Genomic DNA, 24,699 nt, shown 5'->3' with positions numbered 1-24,699 from the left:
ATTCCTCTGAGAAGTCTGTCTCTGATTATAAATGGCTGCCTCCTCCTCGTATCTTCACACCATCTTTCCTCTAAAAGGCTGTGTCCAAAATAACAACTCATTTAAACTCTATTTTCCTCCTTTAACTTCTCTTACCTCCAGATTATTTGCGAGGAACCATAGAGAGGAGGAGGATACAAGAGAGGATGAAGGAGAGTGAGTAGGATCAAAGTATATTATTGTATGCTTGTGTGGAAATGTCACAATAAAATCCATTATTATGTATAACAAAAATGAGAATAGGGGCTGGGAATATGGCGTGGCAAGAGTGCTTGACTCGTATACATGAAGCCCTGGGTTCGATTCCCCAGCACCACATATATAGAGAAAATGGCCAGAAGTGGCGCTGTGGTTCAAGTGGCAGAGTGCTAGCCTTGAGCAAAGAGAAGCCAGGGACAGTGCTCAGGCCCTGAGTCCAAGGCCAAGGACTGGCAAAAAAAAAAAAAAAAAAAAAGAAGAAAAAAAAATCTTTCAAAAACTATAAAAAAAAAAGACTATCCAAATACATTCATATCCTAAGGGCTTTAGCATATGAATGTGAGGAAGATTCAATTGAACCCATAGTAGGCTCTTGGATTAAATCAGGACTTTTAAAATTATTATTTAGTAGATGTACAAAGGCTTTTCAATTCCATTAACTCAGGTTATGAGGACAATGTATCTTGATCAATGTCATCCTTTCCATAGTTCTACTGCAACTTCCCTATTCCCATCCCTCCCCTCAAGTTAGACCAAGGTTTCTTTTTGTCAGTTGTGGGGCTTAGATTTGCAACCTGGGCACTATCCCTGAGCTCTTTTGCTCAAGGTTAGCACTCTTCCACTTTAAGCTATAGCTCCACTTCCGTATTTTTTAAGGTCAATTGGAGATAAAAGTCTCATGAGTTTTCCTGTCCAGGCTGGCTTTGAACTGTGATTCTCAGATCTCAACCTTCTGGGTAGTTAGAATTACAGGTATGAGCCACCAGAACTTGGCTTAGATCAAGATTTTAATGTTATATTCTTTCTGGTATTTCTGTTATAGGTGCCTCCACACCTGATTTCTTAGTTATTATGGCTTCAAAATACATCTGATAAGCAATGCTTCACATTTCCTGGTAATTTTCTCTGATTTTTTTAATTTATTAATTTATCATTTTTGTGGTGCTGAGCCTCACACATGCTAAGCAAGCACTACCAATGATCTGTAACTGTAACCCTAAAAAATGTTAATATCCTCTGAAATTCAGATAAGTATCTTCTCAAGCAAAACCGAAACTCCCTGCTTCCTCACTCTGCTTCTACAGCCACAGCCCTCCCACATTCAGTCAGCTCACAGAGAAGAGGGAAAGCATCTCCGCTTAATGGCTTAGTTTTGTTTTGTTTTGTTTTGTTTTGTTTTGTCTTTGTGTGTGTGTCTGTGTGTCCGTGTGTGTCTTAAAAGATCCTTAGCCTCATATGTCACACGGCCATCCAAAAAGGAGAAAAGAACACAGAGGTTAAAATGACAAGTGTCTGATAATAAGAAGAGATATTTTCAAGGAAATTCTGGTAAGTTTTTAATTAATTAAATCCTTTTAAAAAATATTTTATGCCTGCAAATGCACAGCTATTTCTTAAAACTACTTTCTCTATAAATACATGTTTATACATGGACTATTACTTGTAAAAATACTGAAGTAATGCAAACTATCAGTGAACACACTGATATTGCATATATTTAACCTACATTAACTTGTAAATATATATACTATATGCAACTGATATTAACTTGTAAATGCTTTGCCAAAAAGGAATGTAATTAGGATGCTGAAGATGAGTGCAGGGAGTGAGAAGGTTTCCAGTTGTGACAGGCCAGCGATGGGAAAGGGGACAGAGGAGCAGGGCACATGGAGCCGGGAATTCAGCATGAAGGATTATAACAGCACCTGTGTTTTGTCTTCTTGTAATATAAGATGATATTAAAAGTGTTGTTTTCATATAAGATAATGCTCTCCAAAGGCTAACTATTCATCTATTTAAATCATTTTTTTTTATTCATAGCCAGCTCATCTAGCAATCTAGTTGCAAACCTTATTTGAAATTCAGACTACTTCAGGAAAACAAAACTAACCGGCTGGTATGTGGTTTCACTTCGTCAGATCCTGGTGAAAGCCTCTGGGGCTGCAGCCAAAACTCTCCAATCTCTTTCCTGTGCCAATAACTAGGAATCCTTCAGAGCAGAGCAATTCCTCAGGGAGTAGACATCCAGTGTGGCTCTGTGGAATGCCTGAGACTGAGGTAGGCCCCTGTGCTTGCCCTCAAATGCTTTGCTAACTTGGTTGTTGTTTGTTTTTTTTTAACTCAATACCAAAGAAAGAAAACTAAAGTGTTCTCTTGATTGTGGCATCTGATAGATCTTTTGTCAATAATTAATCTTGCTAATAAGAACATTTATATTTACACTTGTCTAAAAACAGGAAGCCAAGGGCCTCTAGGAAACCAAGAGTCATGATAAGCCATCTCAAAATGTCCATCTCAATTTACTGAGTTCCAACTTTCTATGTTCAGGTGCTTGTAAAGTTCATAAACTGTAAACTATTTTGAAAAGCTTTATGAATTATCCTATGCTCATAATGCCAGCATGTTAGAGAGAATGGGCTAAGAAATCTTTGACTCTGTAGTAGATCTAACAGTATTGTTGAAGAGGTCAGTTAACATACAGAGACAAGATATTATCAAGTTTTCTATTTAAAAGAAGAACAGACTCTAGAGCTATAGAGCTGTTTCCTGAAACAGAAGCACCAAGTTTATGTTGCAACAAGCCCTACCCTAGACAGATATAGAGTGAGTCATTGGCTACCAGAAGCCAAAAATCAATTTAAAGGGGGGGAGGGGCTGCAGAGAGACAGCCCTGGCGTGATACTTCTTCTAGATCTTTGGGTCTTATTGGAATTTCTGTGTTCACCGGCTAATGCAAAAGAAAAATCTGGAGTCCATCCTGTCTTTGGATAAGCAGGAAGGAGGTGGGCGATGTTAAATTGCTGGAAGAGGATTCTGGATAAAAGATGTTTCAGAAGACCTGAGCAAGGTAGGTCTGTGGGTCTCCTCAGGAGAGATCAGCTTCTGGAGCAAATACAGCAGGTGCTACAGCAGCACTGAGAGTTTACTGAGGACCTTTGGTGGAGGGTTCTCCTCAATCTCGATTTCAGCATACAAAGGGATTTCATATGGCCTTCTTTGGGGACACAGCATAAAACTGAGTTAGGATGTTATGAAAATGTATTTACTTTCTTCTTGATAAAATTTCCTGCATGTTTTATAACCAGTCAATAGAACCTGGAGTTAGTTCTGGCCTACTGGGTGGCATAGCAAAGAGATTTCTCCAGATTTGGAGTTTCAGCCAAGTAAAATAATGACACTAGTAGAAAAAGGAAGGTATTTGATCTACAGCCATCACTAGCTTGAGGGGTTTCAAATTTCCCTTATTTCAACTACTTTAAGAAAGCATTATTCAGACTGGGAATGTGGCTTAGCGGTAGAGTTCTTGCCTAGCATGCATGAAGCTCTAGATTCGATTCCTCAGCACCACGTAAACAGAAAAAGCTAGAAGTAGCACTATTGCTCATGTAGTAGAGTGCTAGCCTTGAGCAAAAGGAAGCCAGGGACAATGCTCAGGCCCTGAGTTCAAGCCCAGAACTTCCCCCACCTCCCCCCCAAAAAAACATTATTCAGTCAGCAATTTTTTCTTAACCTCATATGTGCTAAGCATTGTAAGATAGTAAACAAGAAATGTACAAAATCTCTTGTTCTTGTAGAGTGCAAAAATGATAAGTAAAAGTATGTAGAGATTTGATTGTGATAAGTCCTCAGTAAATAAAAACTAAAGCCAGAAGAGAGAGAGGAAATGTTGGGCAATGAGGAAAGTGTTGGTGGGCTGACCAATCAGTGCCTCAGTGGGAAGATGTATTTGATAAAGACGTCACAGAAGTGAAGATCTAAGCCTGAAGCTTTTCAAGGCTATTCCAGGGAGAAAAAGCAAGCACAGTGCCCCCAACAGAAGGGCATGCTGCCTGGGATACAGAGTAGCATGGGAGTTGAGGGCTAGACCCGATTTAGAAAGGATGGTAAGATTAAGGTGTAATAGGAAAGAGCTCAGCATGCCAAGTCACATAGGGGCTGAAGTTCATTATAAAGAACTTGGCTTTCAGTCTGACTCTCATGGAATGCCACTACAGAGATCAAATATAATGTTTCTATGATATTACATATATACATATATGTAGTACATATATAATAAATACAAATGTATAATATTAAAATATAGTACAATAATATATAATAACATAATATATAATAATATGTAATTGTGTGTGTATGTGTATGTACACCAAGCTTGAACTCAAGGCCTAGGCCCTGTCCCTGGGCTTTTGTGCTCAAGGCTAGCACTCTACCACTGGAACCACAGCTTCTGGTGGTTTTTTTTTGGTCACTAATTGTAGATAAGAGTCTCATGGACTTTCCTGCTGTGTCTGGTTTTAAAAAATGATCCTCAAGTCTCAGCCTCCCATGAAGCTAAGCTTACAGGCATGAGCCACCAGTGCTTGGCTACTTATTATATTTTAAAATATAAAAGATCAACAATAGCAAAAGTGAAACATATGAGAGAGCTTGGGGAGATGGGATGGTTCTTGGACCAGGTGAGAATGGTGGCTGATTATCAGATGCTGGATACATGTTAGCCAGCACAGGATACACTCAACATTGAATAAAGAATAAAGAGAAAAACCTTGCCGAAAACATACTATTGAATGCTTGCTTATTCACTTTCTGAAAAGGACTTAAGCATGAGGGATGAGTACCCCTTTCACTATTCTTTCAAGTTTTCTTCACACTTGAAAATGTTCAGAATAAGAAATTAGGAGGGAAATCCACATCATAAATATTTTCTAAGCAGCAGTCCAGACAATGGCATTTTCATTTGCAATGATGTTGGGTTTTTGTTGTTTTTCCCTCATTTAGTTGTTTTTTGATAGACTCTCAACAAATATCCTCTCCAGCATACTGAACAAGAATGACTCTTCTGCCTGCATCTCTACTTCCACATTGACACACAAACATGACTTGGAAATTCTCAAGCAAATGCAACTAATCAAAAAGTTCCAGATTGGAGAGCCTCATCGAGACATATTTCAAGTTTCTAAATACAAGGCAGAAGTTTTCAGAAAGCACCAGTAAGTTTCTAATTATTAAGTCTTATTTAGTCAAGTCTTATTAAAGATATCTTTTTTAGAAAAACTGATTCTAAAGGTAAACCTTTTAAAATGAATATGCTTTTTTTCAAAAAGAAAAAATATTTAATTTTAGGAAAAAGTTTATCCACCTCACCATGACTACAAAAAAATCTTTATCCAGTGAATACAGACAATTTTAGAGTTTTTTTCTCAAGTTCATGTTATAACTCCCAGGAATAAGGAATATTAGAGTTAGAGTAAGCAGGAAATACAATTTGAGGAGTGACTTGATTCACAGAACCAAGCTTCAAATGGAGCTTAAAAGTCATTCTGTTTAGTTTAATGAGATGAAGATTACCATATTGAAAATGTTAAATAAGCATAAGTTATTTCATCAAAGTGATTCTAATCAAGATTGAGAAACATTATCTGTCACCATGTGAAACTAATGCTGAAGACAGAATTCCCTTTTTTAAATTTTAATTTGCTTTTAAAGAAGAAAAAAGCTGTTCACAAGCACGGTGAGCAAGCACAGATAATATTTCTGAAGAGCCAGGTAAAATGTAGACAAGCATACTGAAGCAGAAAGCTGTAGCCTACTGCAAATTCCATCCAATAGAACAGCAGGTAATATCAAAGGGTATCTAATTAAAGAGAGAAAACCCTGCAACATTGAGGGATCATTTTATTGAAGATTTTCCTTTACAGTACTCTGTGTAGGGACTAGGTTAAAAAAAGAAACTCCATAGATGAAAGGAACATGGAACTGTTTGGTTTCATCTCTGCCAAGTGGCAGAGCAGAGTGGGGCCTGCTGAGCTTCAGCCAGGCTACTGGTGGGTTGACCTGCACTGCCCGGCTGAGGCAGTGGCTAAGGGTTGGCATCTTGAGATGAGGTCTGCACCAGAGTCTATGACACTATTCTGATCTTTCCTGCCCAGCCCCAAAGGAAGAAAATGAAAGTCAATAGAGAACAGATTCTGAAATTAAGTGCTAATAAGAAAACTTAGAGTGTCGGTACTACTCAGTTTGCCTAAAGAGAAGGTGGAGGACAAGTGCTCCAACCAGTTGTATGTTGCTCATAATTAGATATGGAGATTTCATATAAATTTCCTTTGAAGAAGCTGAATGAGAAAAACACAGCAGCCACGACAATACTGGCTCTCATCTAGTTCCCCTCTACTATGAAGGGGGAAACAGGTTGGCTCAGAGATAGCATAATTTGAATAATGAAATAGCTTTCCTGATTATTTCCTCCCCCTTTATGAACACTACCTAGCTTCTTGCTAAACATCAGGACCCCTTGTGTTTAAAAATACACACTTAGCAGTTCATGATTTAAGACTGAAAGCATGGGAAGAGCCAAAGCATTATTAAAAATTTGGACCTAGGGGCTGGGGATATAGCCTAGTGGCAAGAGTGCCTGCCTCGGTATACCCGAGGCTCTAGGTTTGATTCCCCAGCACCACATATACAGAAAACGGCCAGAAGCAGCGTTGTGGCTCAAGTGGCAGAGTGCTAGCCTTGAGCGGGAAGAAGCCAGGGACAGTGCTCAGGCCCTGAGTCCAAGGCCCAGGACTCGCAAAAAAAAAAAAAAAAAAATTTGGACCTAAGTCATTTGCCCCTTGAACTGAGTGCACAGCTCCTGACAAATACAGAGCAGAGTTCACATACCACTGCAGTTAAAAGTGACAGAGGGCAAAAGTCAAGGTATATCAACAACAGCTAATGGGCAGCCTGACACAGCAATGTGATACACATATTTGAGAAACAGCAAGGCAACTGGGAGGTGGCAGTGAAATGAGTAGGAGCAATAAGGCCATAAACATATTGAGGTGTAAGATGGGGCTTTACTTAGGAACTTTAGCTTCCCTTCCCTTCCAATAAGAAGTCATTGGAAGATTTTGAGCTGAGTGACATGACTCCTTTGATATTTGAACAGAGTCATATTGGTGGCTGGTTTGAAAATGGAATGAATAGGATCAGAAGTAAGAGCAAAGCTAGAGTCTGAGATACCAGGAAACAAATTATTAGAAGAATTTGAGAATGAGATGATAGCTTAGATAAGCATGGAGGCAATCAGGATGTAAGACGTGGTAGAATTGTAGGTATATCATGGAGGTGAAGTTGAAAATATTTGTGGCAGTATAAGATGTGAAGTTTCTTCTGCTAGGAGTATCCTAGACATGTACTAAATATTCCCAATGAGGGAAATCATAGAGTCTATGTTTCTTTGGGTCTGGCTCACTTCACTTAGTATGATTTTTTCCGAGTCCTTCCATTTCCTTACAAATAGGGCAATATCATTCTTTTTGATAGATGCATAGAATTCCATTGTGTATATGTACCACATATTCTTGATCTACTCATCTACTGAGGGGCATCTGGGTTGGTTCCACATTTTGTCTATGACAAATTGTGCTGCAATGAACATAGTTGTGGCTTTAGTGTGGTATTGCTTGTAATCTTTTGGGTAGATGCCCAAAAGTGGGGCTGCTTGGTCATAGGGGAGCTCTATGTTTAGCCTTCTGAGGACCCTCTGTACTGCTTTCCAGATCACAATAGCTCAATAGCTATGCCCATATGAACACATAAGATGATGCTAAGCAAAATGAACTTCAAGTTATGGAAATAAGTGATATATCATTGTTGTTATTTTCAACATGCCATGTGAAACTGTGCCTTTTTCATATTTCTTTCCCATGGTTTTACTACTGATATCACTGTAACTGATTTTAGTACCCTGAATATTGTATATAAGTGTATTGGAACTAGTGAAGGGAAAGGGAATGCCAAAATTGAGAGACAAAGGATAAAAAGACAAACCAATGCAACAGCAATACTTACATAACTAGATGATGTAAAACAACTGTACAACTCATAAGAGGGAGAGGAAAATGGGGAGAGGGAGTTCAGCAGGTGGGGGGGAATGAGGGAGGAGGTTACAAGTTGGATAAGAAATGTACTCACTGCCTTAAGTATGACACTGAAACCCCTCTGTACTTCACTTTGACAATAAAGAAAAAAAAAGATGTGAAGTATTAAAGAAAGGAATCCATCTAAGATGCCGTTAAAGTTTGGAACAGTTGGCAGATTTCTTTTAATTGATGAGATTGTGGGGTTACAGGATATGGATTGTGGCCAGGTTCATTTTCTGAGGACTGTTAAATATTCAGGTAGAAATAGATAGGGTGGATATATGGTCATTCTTAAAGAATCCAGGATTGATTATGTTTAATTTGAAGTCATAGGCCCAGAGACTATATTTAAGTACAAGATGAATACAATTTATAAGCAGAAACTCTAGTTAGAAAAGGGATATGCAGAGTAAGACTTAGAGATCCTCTTTAGATAATTTAAAGGAGCCAGCATGGGAAACCAAGAAGGCCCATATAGAAAAAAGAGGAAAGGAGGAGAAAGCTGTGGCCCTAAATGCCTGAGAGAGTCACCGAAATGAGAATAGTAATTTATTTCAAATAGTCTTCTATGTCAAGCATGTTTTGTTTTGCTTTGTTTTGTTTTAAGTCCATGCCAAATATAGTTTTGGTGGAGCACTGAGGTCAAAGCCTGCTTGGAGTAAGTTCTGTGAAAGAGACAGACAGAGAAAGTGTGTGTGTGTGTGTGTGTGTGTGTGTGTGTGTGTGTGTGTGTGTGTACATATGTGGGCATTCACCAGTACTGGGGTTGAAGTCAAGGCTTTGCATTCTTTTTCAACTAGCTTTTTCACAGCTGGCACTCTACCAGTTGAGAAACACCTCCAGTCTGGCATTTTTGCTGGTTAATTGGAGATGGAATCTCTTGTACATTTTTGCTGGAGCTGGATTTTAATTGCTATCCTCCTGAGCAGCTAGGATTACAGGCCTGAGCTACCAGTACCCAGCCTGAAGTGAGTTCTAAAGAGGAATGGAGGGAGAAAAACAGGGACAAGCAGCAAGACACAACTGAACTGTGAAGAAAAGCAGAAATACCAAGTTCAGAGAAAAAGAAGAGATTCATCTAATGAAAAGAAGTCACATATTTGTCTGCTGAAAGGGAAAATCCAGTAGACTTAAAAGGCCAGAGCCAGGGTAGAAAATCACTGGAATTATCTCTTGAGTAGATGAGAGGGCAGGAAGAAAGTGCTAGAAGAGAAGCCAGCCTCACTGTGTGTGTGGATGGTCCATTCAGAGGATAGAAACTCCAAATATATGGAAGCAATAACCAAAGAAAAGTCAAGAAGCAGGCCAGTGGGAAGACATGGTCAGGGAGTTCTCTGTTCTGCTTTACTTCTGCAAGTTTAAATAGGGAGCAAGATCACAGCTGAACGTGACCAAGGTAAGCAGGTGTTTGGAAGTAGGGGAGATGACAATGAAATAGAGTCAAATATCCACTTAAGAGAGTGATGGAGTAGATGGAGCAGAGAAATACAACAGGACAACTGGCAACACTAAAGGCAACACCAGTCAGGGTCTGGAGATAATTGTCCAGATATGTACAGATAGCCAGTAGGGCAGATTTAACCATCATAGTTTACCTAAAGGAGTTCGATAGAGAGGAAAATGTGGTGCTTATAGTGGATGGCTAAACAAAATAAAGACCATCAAAGGAGAAAAGTGAAGAGAAGAGAGGACTGAGAGAGGAGATAATTGTAGGCTCCATGGGCTGAAAAAATATTCATGTTTGAGCACCTAATAGAGTTAGCACAAGGACAGAGACACGGTAAGAGAGAGTAAGATGTTTTGGGGCAGCAATCATGAAGTACTTACTTATTGATTAGTACCAGGAGTGGTCCTGGTAATTCTACTCTCTAGTTTTTAGGGCTGCCATTACAAAGTGGTATAAAGTAACTTCAACAACCAGAATGTACTCTCAGAGTTCTGGAGCTAGAAGTCCAAGGTTAAAAGACTGGGAGCAAGAAGCTCTTCCATGCCTCTCATCTGGAGGTGTGCTGGCAATCTTTCGTGATCCTAGAACACAATCTTGATTTCTGTCTTTATGTCCACATGCTGCTCCCCACCCCCAACCCCCGCCCCAAATTTCTCTTTTTCATAAGAACAGCAGGGTCTGGGATAGACTGGGAGAGAATGAGGGAACAAAAGACACAAAAGGAAATGTACTCATTACCTGATGCAGGTAATTGTAATCCTTCTGTACATCATCTTTATGATAACAATAAAGTAAATTAATTAAAAAATAAAAATCCTTCTTGGAAAAGAATACAGGGAGAAAAAGAACGCCAGGGTCTACCCTAGTGACATGATGTTAGCTAATGACATTGACAACAGCCATCTCCTAATAAGGCCATATTCTGAAGTACTAGAGGCCAGTATTTGAGCACATGGATGCTGAGGGGGATATAATTCAACTCAACAATGTCAGTAAGGTTTGGGATATGACCACAGGAATAGAGACAGGTTGAGGCAGAGAACATTGGCAAGATGTAGTCACTTACTTAGCAAGCCAATGTCTTAAAGGGGCCAAATCTATTGAACTACCAGTAATTATGACAGAAATAGTATCCCTTTAGGTGTCTACAAAAAAATCTGTTAAAATGTATACAAATCAGTTGTCATGGTGGCACAAGCCTGTAATCTTAGTACTTGGGAGACTAAGGCAGGAGGATCTCAACTTTAAGGGCAGACCTTATCTCAAAAGGAAAAAAAAACAGTATGAAAATTATGTACTTAGAAATTCTTCACTTATGAATATTTTTGTAATGTTAGGATTTAAACTCAGAGCTTTGTGCTTACTTGGCTGGCATTCTGCCTATTCAGCCATATGTCTACTTCTTTTTGTTCTAGTTACTTTTTGGTGCATGCTGGAACTGGTGTTTGAATTCGAGCCCTGGGTGCTGTCCCATAGCTTTTTCACTCAGGACTGGTGCTCTACTACTTGAACCACAGTTCCACTTCAGTTCCACACTTCTGAGTTCCACTTGGTTGGTTAATTTTCTTCAAAATGACTTCAAGAAAACCTTTCATTGGAAATTTAATAAGTGCCTATACTTTCCATTCTACCTGATGCCCGCCATCTAACCTGAGATGACCCTTAGGGGCTCTGCAAAAGAGATAGGAAGATAGGAAGATGGAACTCCCCAGGTCCCAGATTACAAGAGTCAGCTACTGGTCTGTGTCTCCCTGCCTAGAAAGACTTCCAGACAGACCGAAACCTGGCTCTGGACACATAACGCACTACCTGCTGCTGGAGCATACCCACTGCATACCTTAGACCTTTACCAAACAAACCTGTAAAAGGACAGCCAGATAAACTATTGCTTATTCCTTTTAACTCTGTCTCCCAGGCCTTCCTCCTTACCTGCTTCCTGCCTTACTCCAGCAGCTCCCTTTCACTCTCACCTGCCCAGTGTTCACACCACCCTACCAGTGATGTCCTCCTGCTCACATATCCCAGCCCTACACCACTTCTTCTGTCTTGCACAAAGCAATTATCACAGTTTGTCCTTTTGAACTTTTTTGAGTGTGCACTTGTGACTCTTTTAAAAATATATTTTAATGGACTATGAGTATTGTGAAAGAACTCCATGTCTGTTTTGGTTGGAATTTTTTTTTCCTTGAATGTGATGCTTGGTACATAAGAGGTACTTATTAACTATTTGTTGAATGGATGAAAAAGGACACTATATAAGGTCAGATAGTACTTACTACTAGTGACAATATATTACTGATTCTTATAGAACTGTACACTGCCTTAGAACAAAGTTGATTGTGTTTAGAAAGCTCATTGTGTCAGTCCCTCATAGCTCTACTAACTTGACTGGGGATGAATTCTGACCTATAGATGGAAGTCAAGAGTAATTAAGAGAATTCAAGACACTAAGACTGCCTGGAAAAATTTTATCGAAACAAGTGGAAGCTCATATGCCCAAAGCCTGGCAAACCATTCTGGTTTAACATTGTATTCACACCAATGACTAAGTAACATAAGTTTCTTCTCTAGCCAATCACAGGGCCACAGGCTAAAGCCCCACTTTTCTCATTGGTTCTCCTTGTTTAACTTTACAGAGATAGTGTGGGTGAGTTTTATAAGAAATGTCGAACATGGTTGGGTCTGGGTCACATTTACAATTTGACTGGCCTTTAGGTCTGGCTGGTTATCGTAAATTGTTTTTGTTTTTGTTTTGTGTGTGTGTGTTACTTGTTTTTAGAGAAACTAGCTTCCTTACATTATTTTTATGTGAAAAGTTGCAAATCTTACCTAGGTGCCTGTGGCTCATGCTTGTAATCATAGCTACTTAGGAGGCTGAGATCTGAGGATCATAGTTTAAAGCCAGGTGAGGCTAGAAAGTCCATGAGACTCTTATCTCCAAAGAACTATCAAAAAAGCCAGAAATAGACCTGTGGCTCAAGTGATAGAGCAATAGGCTTGAGCAAAAGAAACTCAGGGAGAGCACAGAGGCCCTGATTTCAAGCCCTAGAAGCAGAAAAAAAGTAACAAATAAATAGCTGCAAATCTTTTAAACTGTTGCCATTTTCTGACTTTATGATTTACCTTGAAATTTTTTAATGTTTCATTTCTGATAGTTTCTACTTAAAACGCTCTCCTTTTCTTGGTTTCCTCCTTAAACCAATTTATTGAGGGGTATTTTTTATTATAAATAAGTAGGTCCAGTATCGAGTATGTGAATTTATATTTTATATGATTTTCCTACTGCTGCTGCTGTTGTCGCTGGAGTCTGGGGACCACACTTTGAGACCCACTGCCCTTGATTTTATCTGCACAATGGAATGAATCATCCAGAAATATGATTACACCACCCTTAATTCCTTCAACCAATTACCTTAAAGTCTCAGGTATAGTGCTCCTGTTTAGCTAAAACTGAAAATATCTGTATGAAGCATTCCAAATAGCACTTGCAATTTGGCAGAGTCCAGGTAGTCTGATCTTCATCAATCTCATATCAATAATTCAGGTGAAATGGTTATAACACTGGATTAAAATTTATACTATTTTTCCTATCTTTTTTTCAGGTACAGAAGACAAGCTTGACCTACAGCTAATTGGTTTTTGTCACCTCTGGTTGCCACAAGAACTAGGTAACTTGGTTAATTATTTGCTGTCATGTCCCCCAAAGCTGGAGCCATCTGGCCCAGTAGCTAGAGTTCCAAAATATAGTAAGTGATGATTTCATCTTTGTCTTTGTTACTATGTAACACAACTGGCAAGATTCTAAGATATGAATGGGATCTCCTTTCCCTACTCTACCCTTGCCTTCACTTATCTAGTTCTAAACTTTATTTGCAATAGCCTACTGTAGAGACTGATTTGTGGTGTTACTTAAAATTCTATTTTTAAATTATTAACTTCCACCAAGTTAAGACTAAAAAGGGAAATTATCATAATAAAAATGTGTGTGTCACCTAGTTAGAAGGTACTTCTTGCTTCAAAGTGTACCATTGCCTGGGAAACTAGAACATTAATTAAGACTATGAAACTGTTAAGAGTAAAAAGCATGCAGATTTGAGTTAGCCTTGAAAAATATTTTGTATATAGCATATGTATGAGATAATATGCATCATAGTTAAGTGATTTAAATGATAAAGTAAAATATTTATATGTATTACTTTTTTCCAATGAATAAATTTAAAGCTTTAACATGAATGAACAAGTAAATCTACCTGAAAGTATTAAAGACTGGACCAAAGAGCATGTCAAAAAATGGGTAACTGAAGACCTGAAGATTGATGAGAAATATGGGCAAAAGTTATTCGATGAAGAAGTGACAGGGTTAGTCCTTCAGGAATTAACTGAAAAGGATCTTAAAGAAATGGGGCTGCCACTTGGTCCATCACTTCTGATAAAACGCACGTATAACAAGTTAAGTAATAGTTCCCCAAAAAGTAACAACCCAAATTCCAGACAATTAGATGATACAAAATCCTCCAAAAAAGAACAGCAAGAAAAGTCAAAACAGACAAAAAATGAGGAAAAATCGATGTCATCCAATATTGAGCATGATCTCAGAGAGAGCAGTAATTCAAAAGAACAAGAACAGTGTCTTGTGAAAGAAAATAAGATAAGTGAAGTCACAACTAAAGACAAGGAAAAGGATAAACCAAAAGCTGAACAGTTTACTTGCATGCCATATCCATTTGATCATTTCCATGACAGCCAGCGTTACATAGAACGTTATATTCTACAGCCTGAAACAGGACCACTCAATCTCATTGACCCCATACATGAGTTCAAAGCCCTCACCAACACAGAAATGGCCACAGAAGAGGATATTAAGATGAAATTTAGTAACGAGGTCTTCCGATTTGCATCTGCTTGTATGAATTCACGCACAAATGGCACCATCCATTTTGGAGTCAAGGACAAACCCCATGGAGAAATCATTGGTGTGAAAGTCACCAGTAAGGATGCCTTCATTGACCACTTCAATAAAATGATCAAAAAATATTTTGAAGAGAGTGATATCAAGGTAGCCAAGAAGTGCATTCGAGAGCCCCGGTTTGTGGAAGTCCTCTTGCAGAACAATACACCATCTGACAGATTTGTCATTGAAGTGGATATTATTCCCAAACATTCAGTATGTAAAGAAAAGTATTTTTACATTAAGGTGCAAAGTAAGACAGATGAGACATGGAAACAAGACCAAGATCATTCTCTATATGTGAGAGAAGGAGCTACTTCTACGAATATCCTGGCTAAGGCCAAGACACGCGATATAAATTTCAAAACATTTCTAGAAAATCTAAATTCACTGGCAGTATCTAGAAAAGAGGCTGAAGAAGAATACGTGATAAAGACAATAAAGAAGGAGAGTGAAGGGCTGAAGCTGGTTAAACTTCTCATTGGAAACCGAGACTCACTGGACAACTCATACTATGATGAGTACATTCTTGTAATCAATAAATGTAATCCAAGTCAAATAAAGCACCTAGATTTTCTAAAGGAAATTAGATGGTTTGCTGTACTCGAGTTTGATCCTGAATCTCTGATGAATGGAGTTGTCAGAGCTTACAGAGAAAGCCGAGTTGCAAACCTTCATCTTCCACGTCAGTATGAAGAAAAGACAACCACTATACAGGAGAAAATTTCTACTCTGAAACTTTATGAGCAGCCCAGCTGGATCTTCTGCAATGGCAGATCTGATCTGCAAGATGAATCATGTAAACCTCTTGAGCCACACTTATGGCAGAGAGAAAGAGCTTATGGAGTTACAAAATTGATTTCATTTCTCACCGATGAAAATGTCATGGCAAGGGGCAAATTTTTGGTGGTGTTTCTCTTACTCTCTTCAGTGGAAAGCCCAGGAGATCCATTTGCTGAAACATTCTGTGCTTTTTATCGAGCTCTCAATGGACTGGAAAACATGTTGTGTATCTGTGTCAGTTCACAGATTTACAAACGGTGGAAAGATTTACTACAAATGCAACTGAAAATTGCAGATGAGTTGGAAAACCACAGCATCTCCACTTTAAATTTAGGGCTTGTAAATAGTACAGTCCTTAAATTGAAATCGGTGACTCAGTCATCAAGAAGGCTTTTACCCTCTCATGGATCTTCTTCAGTTATCCTAGAGAAAATGGAAGAGGATACATTGACAGCACTGGAGATTCTCTGTGAAAATGAATGTAGAGACACAGACATAGAGAAAGATGAATCTAAATTCTTAGAATTTAGGAAATCAAAAGAAGAACACTTTTATCGAGGTGGCAAAGTATCTTGGTGGAACTTCTATTTTTCTTCTCAAAACTATTCTTCAGCTTTTGTGAAAAGAGACGGTTATGAAAATCTCCAAGATCTAATACAATGCTGTGCAGAATCTCCCAAACCAGTATTTGCCAAAATCATCAACCTTTACCATCACCCTGGCTGTGGAGGTACTACATTGGCTATGCATGTTCTCTGGGACCTAAAGAAAAAATTCAGATGTGCTGTGCTAAAAAACAAAGCAACTGATTTTGTTGAAATTCAAGAACAAGTAAGCAAGTTGCTCACTTATGAGACCAACCACCAGGATTGTATCCCTGTCCTTCTCCTTGTGGATGATTTTGAGGAACAGGAAAATATCTATATTCTACAGAATACCATCAATTCGTTTCTAGCTGAGACTGGTTTGCGCTATGAAAAAACATTGGTGATAATCTTAAACTGTATGAGATCACAGAACCCTGAAGAAAGTGCAAAACTGGCAGATAGTATTTCACTAAAATACCAACTTTCTCCCAAAGAACAAAGAGCTTTTGAGGCCAAATTGGAGGAGATTGAAAAGGAACACAAGAACTGTGAAAATTTTTATTCCTTCATGATCTTGAAAGGCAATTTTGATGAAACCTATATAGAAAATGTAGTAAGGAACATCCTGAAAGAACAGAATGCTGACAGCAAGGAAGCAGAACTCATTTCCTTCCTGGCTTTACTGAATTCTTATGTTACTGATTCTACAATTTCACTATCACAGTGTGAAATATTTTTGGGACTCACATATACTAGCACACCCTGGAAACCTGAAAGTCTAGAAGACAGGATGGGCACCTATTCTACCCTTCTAATAAGAACAGAAGTTTCAGAATATGGGAGATATACAGGTGTGCGTATCATTCACCCTCTGATTGCCCTCTACTGTCTAAAAGAACTGGAAAAAACCTATCACATGGATAAATGTCAAATTGCACTAAAGATTCTAAATGAGGATTTATTCTATGATTCTGGAATAGGGCGAGACAAATTCCAGCATGATATACAAACTCTTCTGCTTACAAGACAGCGCAAGGAGTATGGGGCTGAAACAGACACTCTGTTTTCCCCATTAATTGAAGCTTTGCAGAATAATGAAACAGAAGAAGTCTTGATTGCAGGAAGCATTCGATTCCCACAAAACGCTTTCATTTGCCAAGCCTTAGCAAGATACTTCTACATTAAAAAAAAGAATTTTAGCACTGCTCTGTACTGGGCAAATTTAGCTAAAAAGAGAGCACCTAAAAATTCCTTTATCTCAGATACACTGGGTCAAGTCTACAAAAGTGAAATCAAATGGTGGTTGGAAAAAAACAAAAACTGTAAGAACATTACTGTTTGTGATCTTACACATCTCCTAACAGCTGCTGAGAAGGCCTCAAAAGCTTTCAAAGAATCTCAGCAGCAAACAGATTGTAAAGATTATGAAACTGAAGCTTGGTCACCGCAGAAGTCCCAAAGAAGATATGACATTTACAATACGGCTGGTTTCTTGGGTGAAATAGAAGTTGGTCTTGACACTATTCAGATTCTTCAGCTCACTCCCTTTTTTCCCACAGATAATGAACTATCAAAAAAAGCTATGACAGAATTTTTGTCTGGAAAGGTGAGTGTTCCCTCTGATCCAAAAAATGAGTATTATTTGGCACTCAGCAAGTTCACATCCCACCTGCGAAATCTACAAGCAGACTTGAAAAGGTGTTTTGACTTTTTCATTGATTACATGGTCCTGCTAAAAACAAGGAATGTCCAAAAGGAATTGACTGAATTCATAGTGGGCAAGAAAGTCAGTCGTTGTTTTAAAAAATACACAGAACTTTTCTGCCATTTAGAGGGCAGAGAGAATCAGTTATTCTTAGAAGAAAACTGTAGGAAAAAACTAGAAGCTTTGAGAGCAGATAGGTTTTCCGGACTCTTGGAATATCTTAATCCAAATCACAAAGAGGCTGCCACTACCATGGAAAACATAGTGAATGAGTACAGCTTCCTATTGCACCAAAACTCAAATAGACGACTGATAAAGGAGAAACAAAATTTTATTTTGGCAAACATTATTCTCAGTTGTCTAAAACCCAACTCCAAGTTCATTCAACCATTTCATGTGCTAAAGAAACAGCTGCGAGAAGTCTTACAACTTGTAGAACTAAATCATCCACATCCATATCCTTACTTCTTAGCTTGCCTCCTATTCTGGCCAGAAAATCAAGAACTAGATCAAGATTCTAAACTAATGGAAAAGTATGTCTCATCCTTGAACCGATCGTTCAGGGGGCAGTACCGGCGCATGTGCAGATCCAAGCAGGCAAGCACACTTTTCTATCTGGGGAAGATGAAGGGTCTCAACAGTCTTGTTCACAAGGCCGAAATAGAACAATACTTTAGCAAAGTACAAAATACAAATTCACTCTGGCAGAGTGGTGATGTGTGGAAAAAAAAAGAAGTCAAAGACCTCCTGTGTCGGCTAGTTGGTCAAGCTGAAGGCAAACTAATCTCTATAGAATACGGAACAGAGGAAAAAATAAAAATACCAGTGACTTCCGTGTATTCAGGCCTACTCAGGAGTGGGAGAAACATAGAAAGAGTGTCATTCTACCTAGGATTTTCCATTGAAGGCCCTCTGGCCTATGATATAGAAGTCATTAAAGGAGAATATATGAAGCCAGGCACTGGTGGCTCATGCCTGTGATTCTAGCTACTTGGGAAGCTGAGATCCAAGGATCATGGTTGGAAACCAGCCTGGGCAGAAAAGTCCATGAGACTCTTATCTCCAATTAGCCATCAGAAAACTAGAAGTGGAGCTGTAGTTCAAAGTGGTAGAGCACTAGCCTTGAGCAAAAGCTCAGGGACAATGCTCAAGCTCTGAGTTCAAACCCCACAACTGGCAAAAAAGAATAAAAATGAGTTCACATAACTTTATTCATATCTATGTAAGATTGCACTTCTCTTCTCATCCCCATGGCATCTTTATCATATTATCGGCTAAATTCTAATCACAAATTTTTTTTTCCTCTCTGAATGTATTGGAAGCCTTTCTAGGATATGAAATGTGTCTACATCACAGAGAAGAGCATACAATACAGTCCTTCTTTTTACTATTTTATATTTGTTATTTCAAAATAGAAGCTAAGAAGTCTCATCGGATATCTACTAGTCATAACTGGTTTAAAAAATCAATAAAATGTGCTTTTAATGCACTTTTCTGAATTATCTCTTCATTATGGACGATACTTATCTAAAAAAATAAGGAGAAGAAAGCTCCTCTTGAGCATCTTTTACCTCAAAGTCACAGAAGCACTCTTGAGATCTATTTAACTCATCTTGGTATCCCTAAAAAGTCCTATGAAAGCTCTGGGCATGGTGGTGGTACACCTATAATCCCAGCACTGAGGATGCAGGAAGGTTCTATGTATGAGGCCACTCTGGGCTACATAGCAAGACTTTGTTTCAAGGGGGAAAATGTGGAAGGGAAAAACTTTGTTTTCCACACTATATTTAACTTTTCCCAACACACATACACTTCTTTGAACTTCTTGCCCTCTTCCATCCAGCTCCTTGCTTCAGGAGGAGGAAGAGAGCAAAAGACAAAAAGAAAAGCCCCATGCTTGCATTCTTTTGCACCTTGTACATGTGAATCAGCTCCTTTTTCTATTCTTAACTCTTGTGAATGTGGCCTTTTCTCCACCTAGACATTAAAGTTCATCTCCCTCTACTTCTTTTTTCCCTGTTCATTACAGTGTTCTATTCTGAACCTGCTCACTCTCCTCTTTCTCCTTGAGATTCTCTCATTTTCATCTCACATTCTGTCTAGGGCTATTCTGATCTGACCTTCACAACTCAGTTCAAGAGTCACCTCCACCAGGATTTCTTCACTGATCACCCAGTCCCTGGCTGAGTAGATGGCATTCTCATGGCAACAATGCTTCCCATGTTTCAGCAACAGTGCTTCCCATGTTTCAGTACCAGTGATGGCAACCTGGAGCTCAGTCCATGCCTGGAAAAGCTAGCAGAGCCTCACACAGTATACTGGAGCCTGAAATTTAACCTATTCCAGACTTCAAACTCCATTTCTCTTGTCACCAAACAGTTTATTCCTTCTCAGCCAGGTTCTACTCGTCAGTATTTCTATGAATCTGGGGAGTGCTAATATGGTCTTCAAACATGTCTGTTTCTGAAAAACATCTCAGCTGGAGACTCCCCTCTCAACATCTGCTTCTGTCTTCTATGGTCCACAAACCATAGATACAGACTGTCCCAAGTAGCAATGCTCTCTGAAGTTCCCATAGATAGACATGTGGATATAGACTCATCCCAAAATTCTCTTTAATTCAACGAAAACAAGACTACAGTAATAAATATCTAAAATGAAGAAGGCTGAAGGTATAGTTCAGGTGGTAGACATCTGCTTAGCCCATAAGACCCTCAGTTCAAACCCCAGTACCAAAAACAACAATAATAATAGCAAAATCCTTTTCTGGGCACTGGAGGCTCACACCTGTAATTATAGATAGTCAGGAGGCTGAGAACTGGAAAAATCTCAGTTAAAAGTCAGCCCAAGAAGAGATTTTTTTTTTGAAGATATAGAAGATTTATCTATATTTTTTTTTCTCAAATTTTTATTATCAAACTGACGTACAGAGAGGTTACAGTATCATACGTTGGGCATTGGATACATTTCTTGTACTGTTTGTTGCCTTGTCCCTCATGCCCCCCTCCCTTCCCCCCTTTCCCTCCCCCCCCCAGGTGTTCAGTTCACTTACACCAAACAGTTTTGCAAGTATTGCTTTTGTAGTTATTTCTCTTTTTTTACCCTGTGTCTCTCGAATTTGGTATTCCCTTTGAATTTCCTACTTCCAATACCAGTAAACACGGTTTCCAATATACTCAGATAAGATTACAGAGATAGTGTAGGTACAAACATAGGAAGGTGATACAAAACATTATCAATAATAGAAACTACACATACACATAGGACGTTGAAAGTAGTTACAACTGTGATATATCACTTGTTTCCATAACATGGAGTTCATTTCAATTAGCACCAAGAAGAGATTTTTATCTCTACTTAACCAGCAAAAACCCAGGCTGGAGACATGGCTCAGCTATGGATGAGGCATGGCCTACAGCTTATAGTTGTAAACTAAGGAAGCCAGTAAGCTGAGGAAGTGTGAAGCCCTAGGTTCAAGAAAGAGGTGGGGGGGCTGGGGAGATAGCCTAGTGGCAAGAGTGCCTGCCTCGGATACACGAGGCCCTAGGTTCGATTCCCCAGCACCACATATACAAAAAACGGCCAGAAGTGGCGCTGTGGCTCAAGTGGCAGAGTGCTAGCCTTGAGCGGGAAGAAGCCAGGGACGGTGCTCGGGCCCTGAGTCCAAGGCCCAGGACTGGCCAAAAAAAAAAAAAAAAAAAGGGGTGGGGGAGTGAAGGAAGGAGGGAGGGTGGAAGGGAAGAAGGGAGGAAAAGAACGAAAAAAAGGAAGGAAGGAAGGAAGAGAAAGAAAGAAAGAGAGAGAGAGAAAGAAAGAAAGAAAGAAAGAAAGAAAGAAAGAAAGAAAGAAAGAAAGAAAGAAAGAATACAGTCCTATAAAGAGTAACTGTGCTCAGTGTTCTTGGGTCTGATCTCTCCATGAGAGACTTCTCTGTCCTCAGCTCTCATTTCAGAAGCTATGTTTGGGCTTGTCCTTGCTCAATTTCCTCAAATGTGACACAGTATTTATGACTCAAATTTAGGTTGAAAATCACTTGTGAGTGGCTGGGGATATAGCCTAGTGGCAAGAGTGCCTGCCTCGGATACACGAGGCCCTAGGTTCGATTCCCCAGCACCACATATACAGAAAACGGCCAGAAGCGGCGCTGTGGCTCAAGTGGCAGAGTGCTAGCCTTGAGCCGGAAGAAGCCAGGGACAGTGCTCAGGCCCTGAGTCCAAGGCCCAGGACTGGCCAAAAAAAAAAAAAAAAGAAAATCACTTGTGAGAGAATTATACTTTTTCTGGAAGAAAAATTACATTTTTCCAAAAATAAATATACACATATGTCAGTCCATCTCATTGAGAACAAGGCTTTACATTATTATGCAAAGAAGTTCACTCAGTCCTTATTTCAAAATAAACTCTTGGCATTTGCTCACATTGAATCAATGAGCTCATTAAAATGCTTTACCCAAGACAAAGGCAACATCTTCTTGTGAAGATAAATTCACATTCTAACCATAGAAAAACAGAAAAAATTTATAGTAGCCTTAAATTTGAAATTCTAGTTTATCCCATTTCATATCATTTATGTCTCAAGAATATATTAAAATTCAATTTCTATGCTGGAAGAACATTAAAAAAACAATAATTTTTAATTTAGTTTTTTTCTTAAAGAACTATTTTCCATAGCTGAGAGCAAGAATTTTTCAGATTGAGTATTTACTACTTTGTGATACTACTTGATAATTCTACTTTCTCTTTTCTAGTTCCCTAACCTTGACATGCCCTACATTATCTCCAGCCACCCCACCTATATACAAGTGACAGGAGCACAACAGTGTCACTAGCAGGTCTTACAATTTAGTAATGTTGCAGTAGATAGAGAGATATAAGTGGATACCCCTTCTACTCCCTCATCTGAGATATCCCAAATATAACAAGCGCCCTGGGTTTATGATTAATCAACCCTCCAATGAGGCACAATCTCATTTCAAAGCTGAGCATGTGCATAACTTAACCATGGCTACAGATGACCTCCACATGACCTTCCTGAAGTAACACCAGACTTGCTGCTACACAGCAATATGGGCAATATGTGTACCTTCTCTGGCTTGTTTAGACAGAGTTAATAGTAAACCCAAAAGTCTGTGCCTGGAGATTTTTTTCCTTCCTCATTGCCTAAAGGAGGACTCAGAACAAGTTCTTCTCAGAGCAGTCAGCTCTGCCAAACCTCCCGTCTCACACCATCTCAGAGATGCACTGTCATTTTTACTAAAGGCACATATTTTTTTTCACAATGGAAGTCTGTACTGTGCCTTCCAGCATATTCTCCTTTTTCTTCTGCCAGGACAGTGTTTTGACTTTAGACGGTGTACCTAAAAAGAATTGAGGCTAACCAGCACAACAATGTTCATCGTAGCGCAATTTGTCATAACTAGAATATGAAACCAACCCAGATGCCCCTCAGTAGACGAATGGATCAGGAAAATGTGGTACATATACACAATGGAATTTTATGCCTCTATCAGAAAGAATGGCATTGCCACATTTGTAAGGAAATGGAAGGACTTGGAAAAAAATTATACTAAGTGAAGTGAGCCAGATCCAAAGAAACATGGACTCTATGGTCTCCCTCATAGGGAATAATTAGTACAGGTTTAAGCAAGTCACAGCAGAGGTTCACAAGAGCCCAATAGCTATACCCTTATGAACACATAAGATGATGCTAAGTGAAATGAACTCCATGTTATGGAAACGATTGTTACATCACAGTTGTAACTACTTTCAACATCCCATGTGTATCTGTAGCTTCTATTATTGATGATGGTCTTGTATCACCTTCCTGTGGTTGTACCTACACTATCTTTGTAATCTTATCTGAGTATATTGGAAACCGTCTATACTGGTATTAGAATTAGGAAATTGAAAGGGAATTCCAAAATTGGGAGACACAGGTTAAAAAAGACAAACAACTACAAAAGCAATACTTGGAAAACTGTTTGGTGTAAGTGAACTGAACACCTCATGGGGGGAAAGGGAAAGGGGGAGGAGGAAGGGGGGTATGAGGGACGAGGTAACAAACAGTACAAGAAATGTATCCAATGCCTAACGAATGAAACTGTAACCTCTCTGTACATCAGTTTGATAATAAAAATTTGAAGAAAAAAAAAAAAGAATTGAGGCTGTTACCATCATGCCCATGGACCGCTGCCAGCAAGAAACAGAAACAGAGCAAACCAAGTCAGCTGGTAGGGAAAAAAACATACTTAGACTCACTGTGCAAGATATCTACAGGTCACTGAGTTTACACAGGTAAAGTAGTGTCGTGTTTTAGTCATTTGTGAGCTGAAGAAAATAAACCATTTATAAATACATGGTGAAAATTAAATTTCCTAGAAACAGAACTATGCAATCTATAACATTTGTCACTGCCTTCTTTTACACTTTACATGTCTTTCAGTGTCATCCATGTATCATATATCAGCATCTCATTCCTTTTCACATACCAAATAAAATTCTACCCTGTGGTTATATACTACATTTTGCTTATTCAGTCATGAAGAGCAATTTATTTTTATCAAGCACTTAACATTGATTGTTTTATTGACCTAATATGAGGGTAATTTACCAAGTGAACTTAGGCCTTCTGGAACTTAAATACTAGGTGCTATATTTGTCCCTCAATTAAAGAAACTTATTCACTGATATTTTAAAGCCCTATTTTCTAACGATTCAACCTCAGTTTTCAACTATTTTATTTACTCCTCTTTTCCAAACTCACAAGTGGAAAGAGGTATTGTGGAGGGCTCATCCCCCACCCCCACCCCACTTTATGGAGGCTTGTTGGGAGTGAAATACCAAAGGCCAGGTGGAATGAGGAAGTGAGGGCCAAACCAAGATCCCAGAAAGAGATAGCCAATAACAAGGCCCTTGGAAAAGGAGACAGCCAATCAAAGGTCAAGTAAACCAAGGTATAAATACTACATTCTTTCCTTCTGGTGACTACACTCCCTTTACTAGTTTCCATCTGTTTCCCTCTGACAGCTATCTAGTAAAGGTTTCACTTTTCCTGCTTCTCCTCTTTTCCTGCTGCTTCTCTCCCTC

The 24,699-nt window shown here is 39.0% G+C and overlaps 1 protein-coding gene across 1 annotated transcript; it reads left to right on the top strand.

Annotated features, from left to right (window-relative positions):
- Positions 1-1,381: 1,381 nt before the first annotated feature.
- Samd9l (sterile alpha motif domain containing 9 like) lies at positions 1,382-18,682 on the top strand. The gene is made up of 5 exons (XM_048340030.1): positions 1,382-1,566; positions 2,157-2,295; positions 5,055-5,228; positions 13,194-13,259; positions 13,799-18,682. Exon 5 carries the CDS (start codon positions 13,820-13,822, stop codon positions 18,593-18,595), a length of 4,776 nt encoding a protein of 1,591 aa, XP_048195987.1. The 5' UTR covers positions 1,382-1,566; positions 2,157-2,295; positions 5,055-5,228; positions 13,194-13,259; positions 13,799-13,819; the 3' UTR covers positions 18,596-18,682.
- Positions 18,683-24,699: the final 6,017 nt, after the last annotated feature.

The sequence above is a fragment of the Perognathus longimembris genome, chromosome 2, assembly GCF_023159225.1.
Source record: "Perognathus longimembris pacificus isolate PPM17 chromosome 2, ASM2315922v1, whole genome shotgun sequence".
Taxonomy (NCBI): domain Eukaryota; kingdom Metazoa; phylum Chordata; class Mammalia; order Rodentia; family Heteromyidae; genus Perognathus; species Perognathus longimembris.
This window is presented reverse-complemented; position numbering and strand designations above follow the sequence as displayed.

Coding starts and splice junctions, on each gene's coding strand:
- Samd9l (XM_048340030.1), top strand. CDS start 13,820: ATGAATGAACAAGTAAATCTACCTGAAAGTATTAAAGACTGGACCAAA.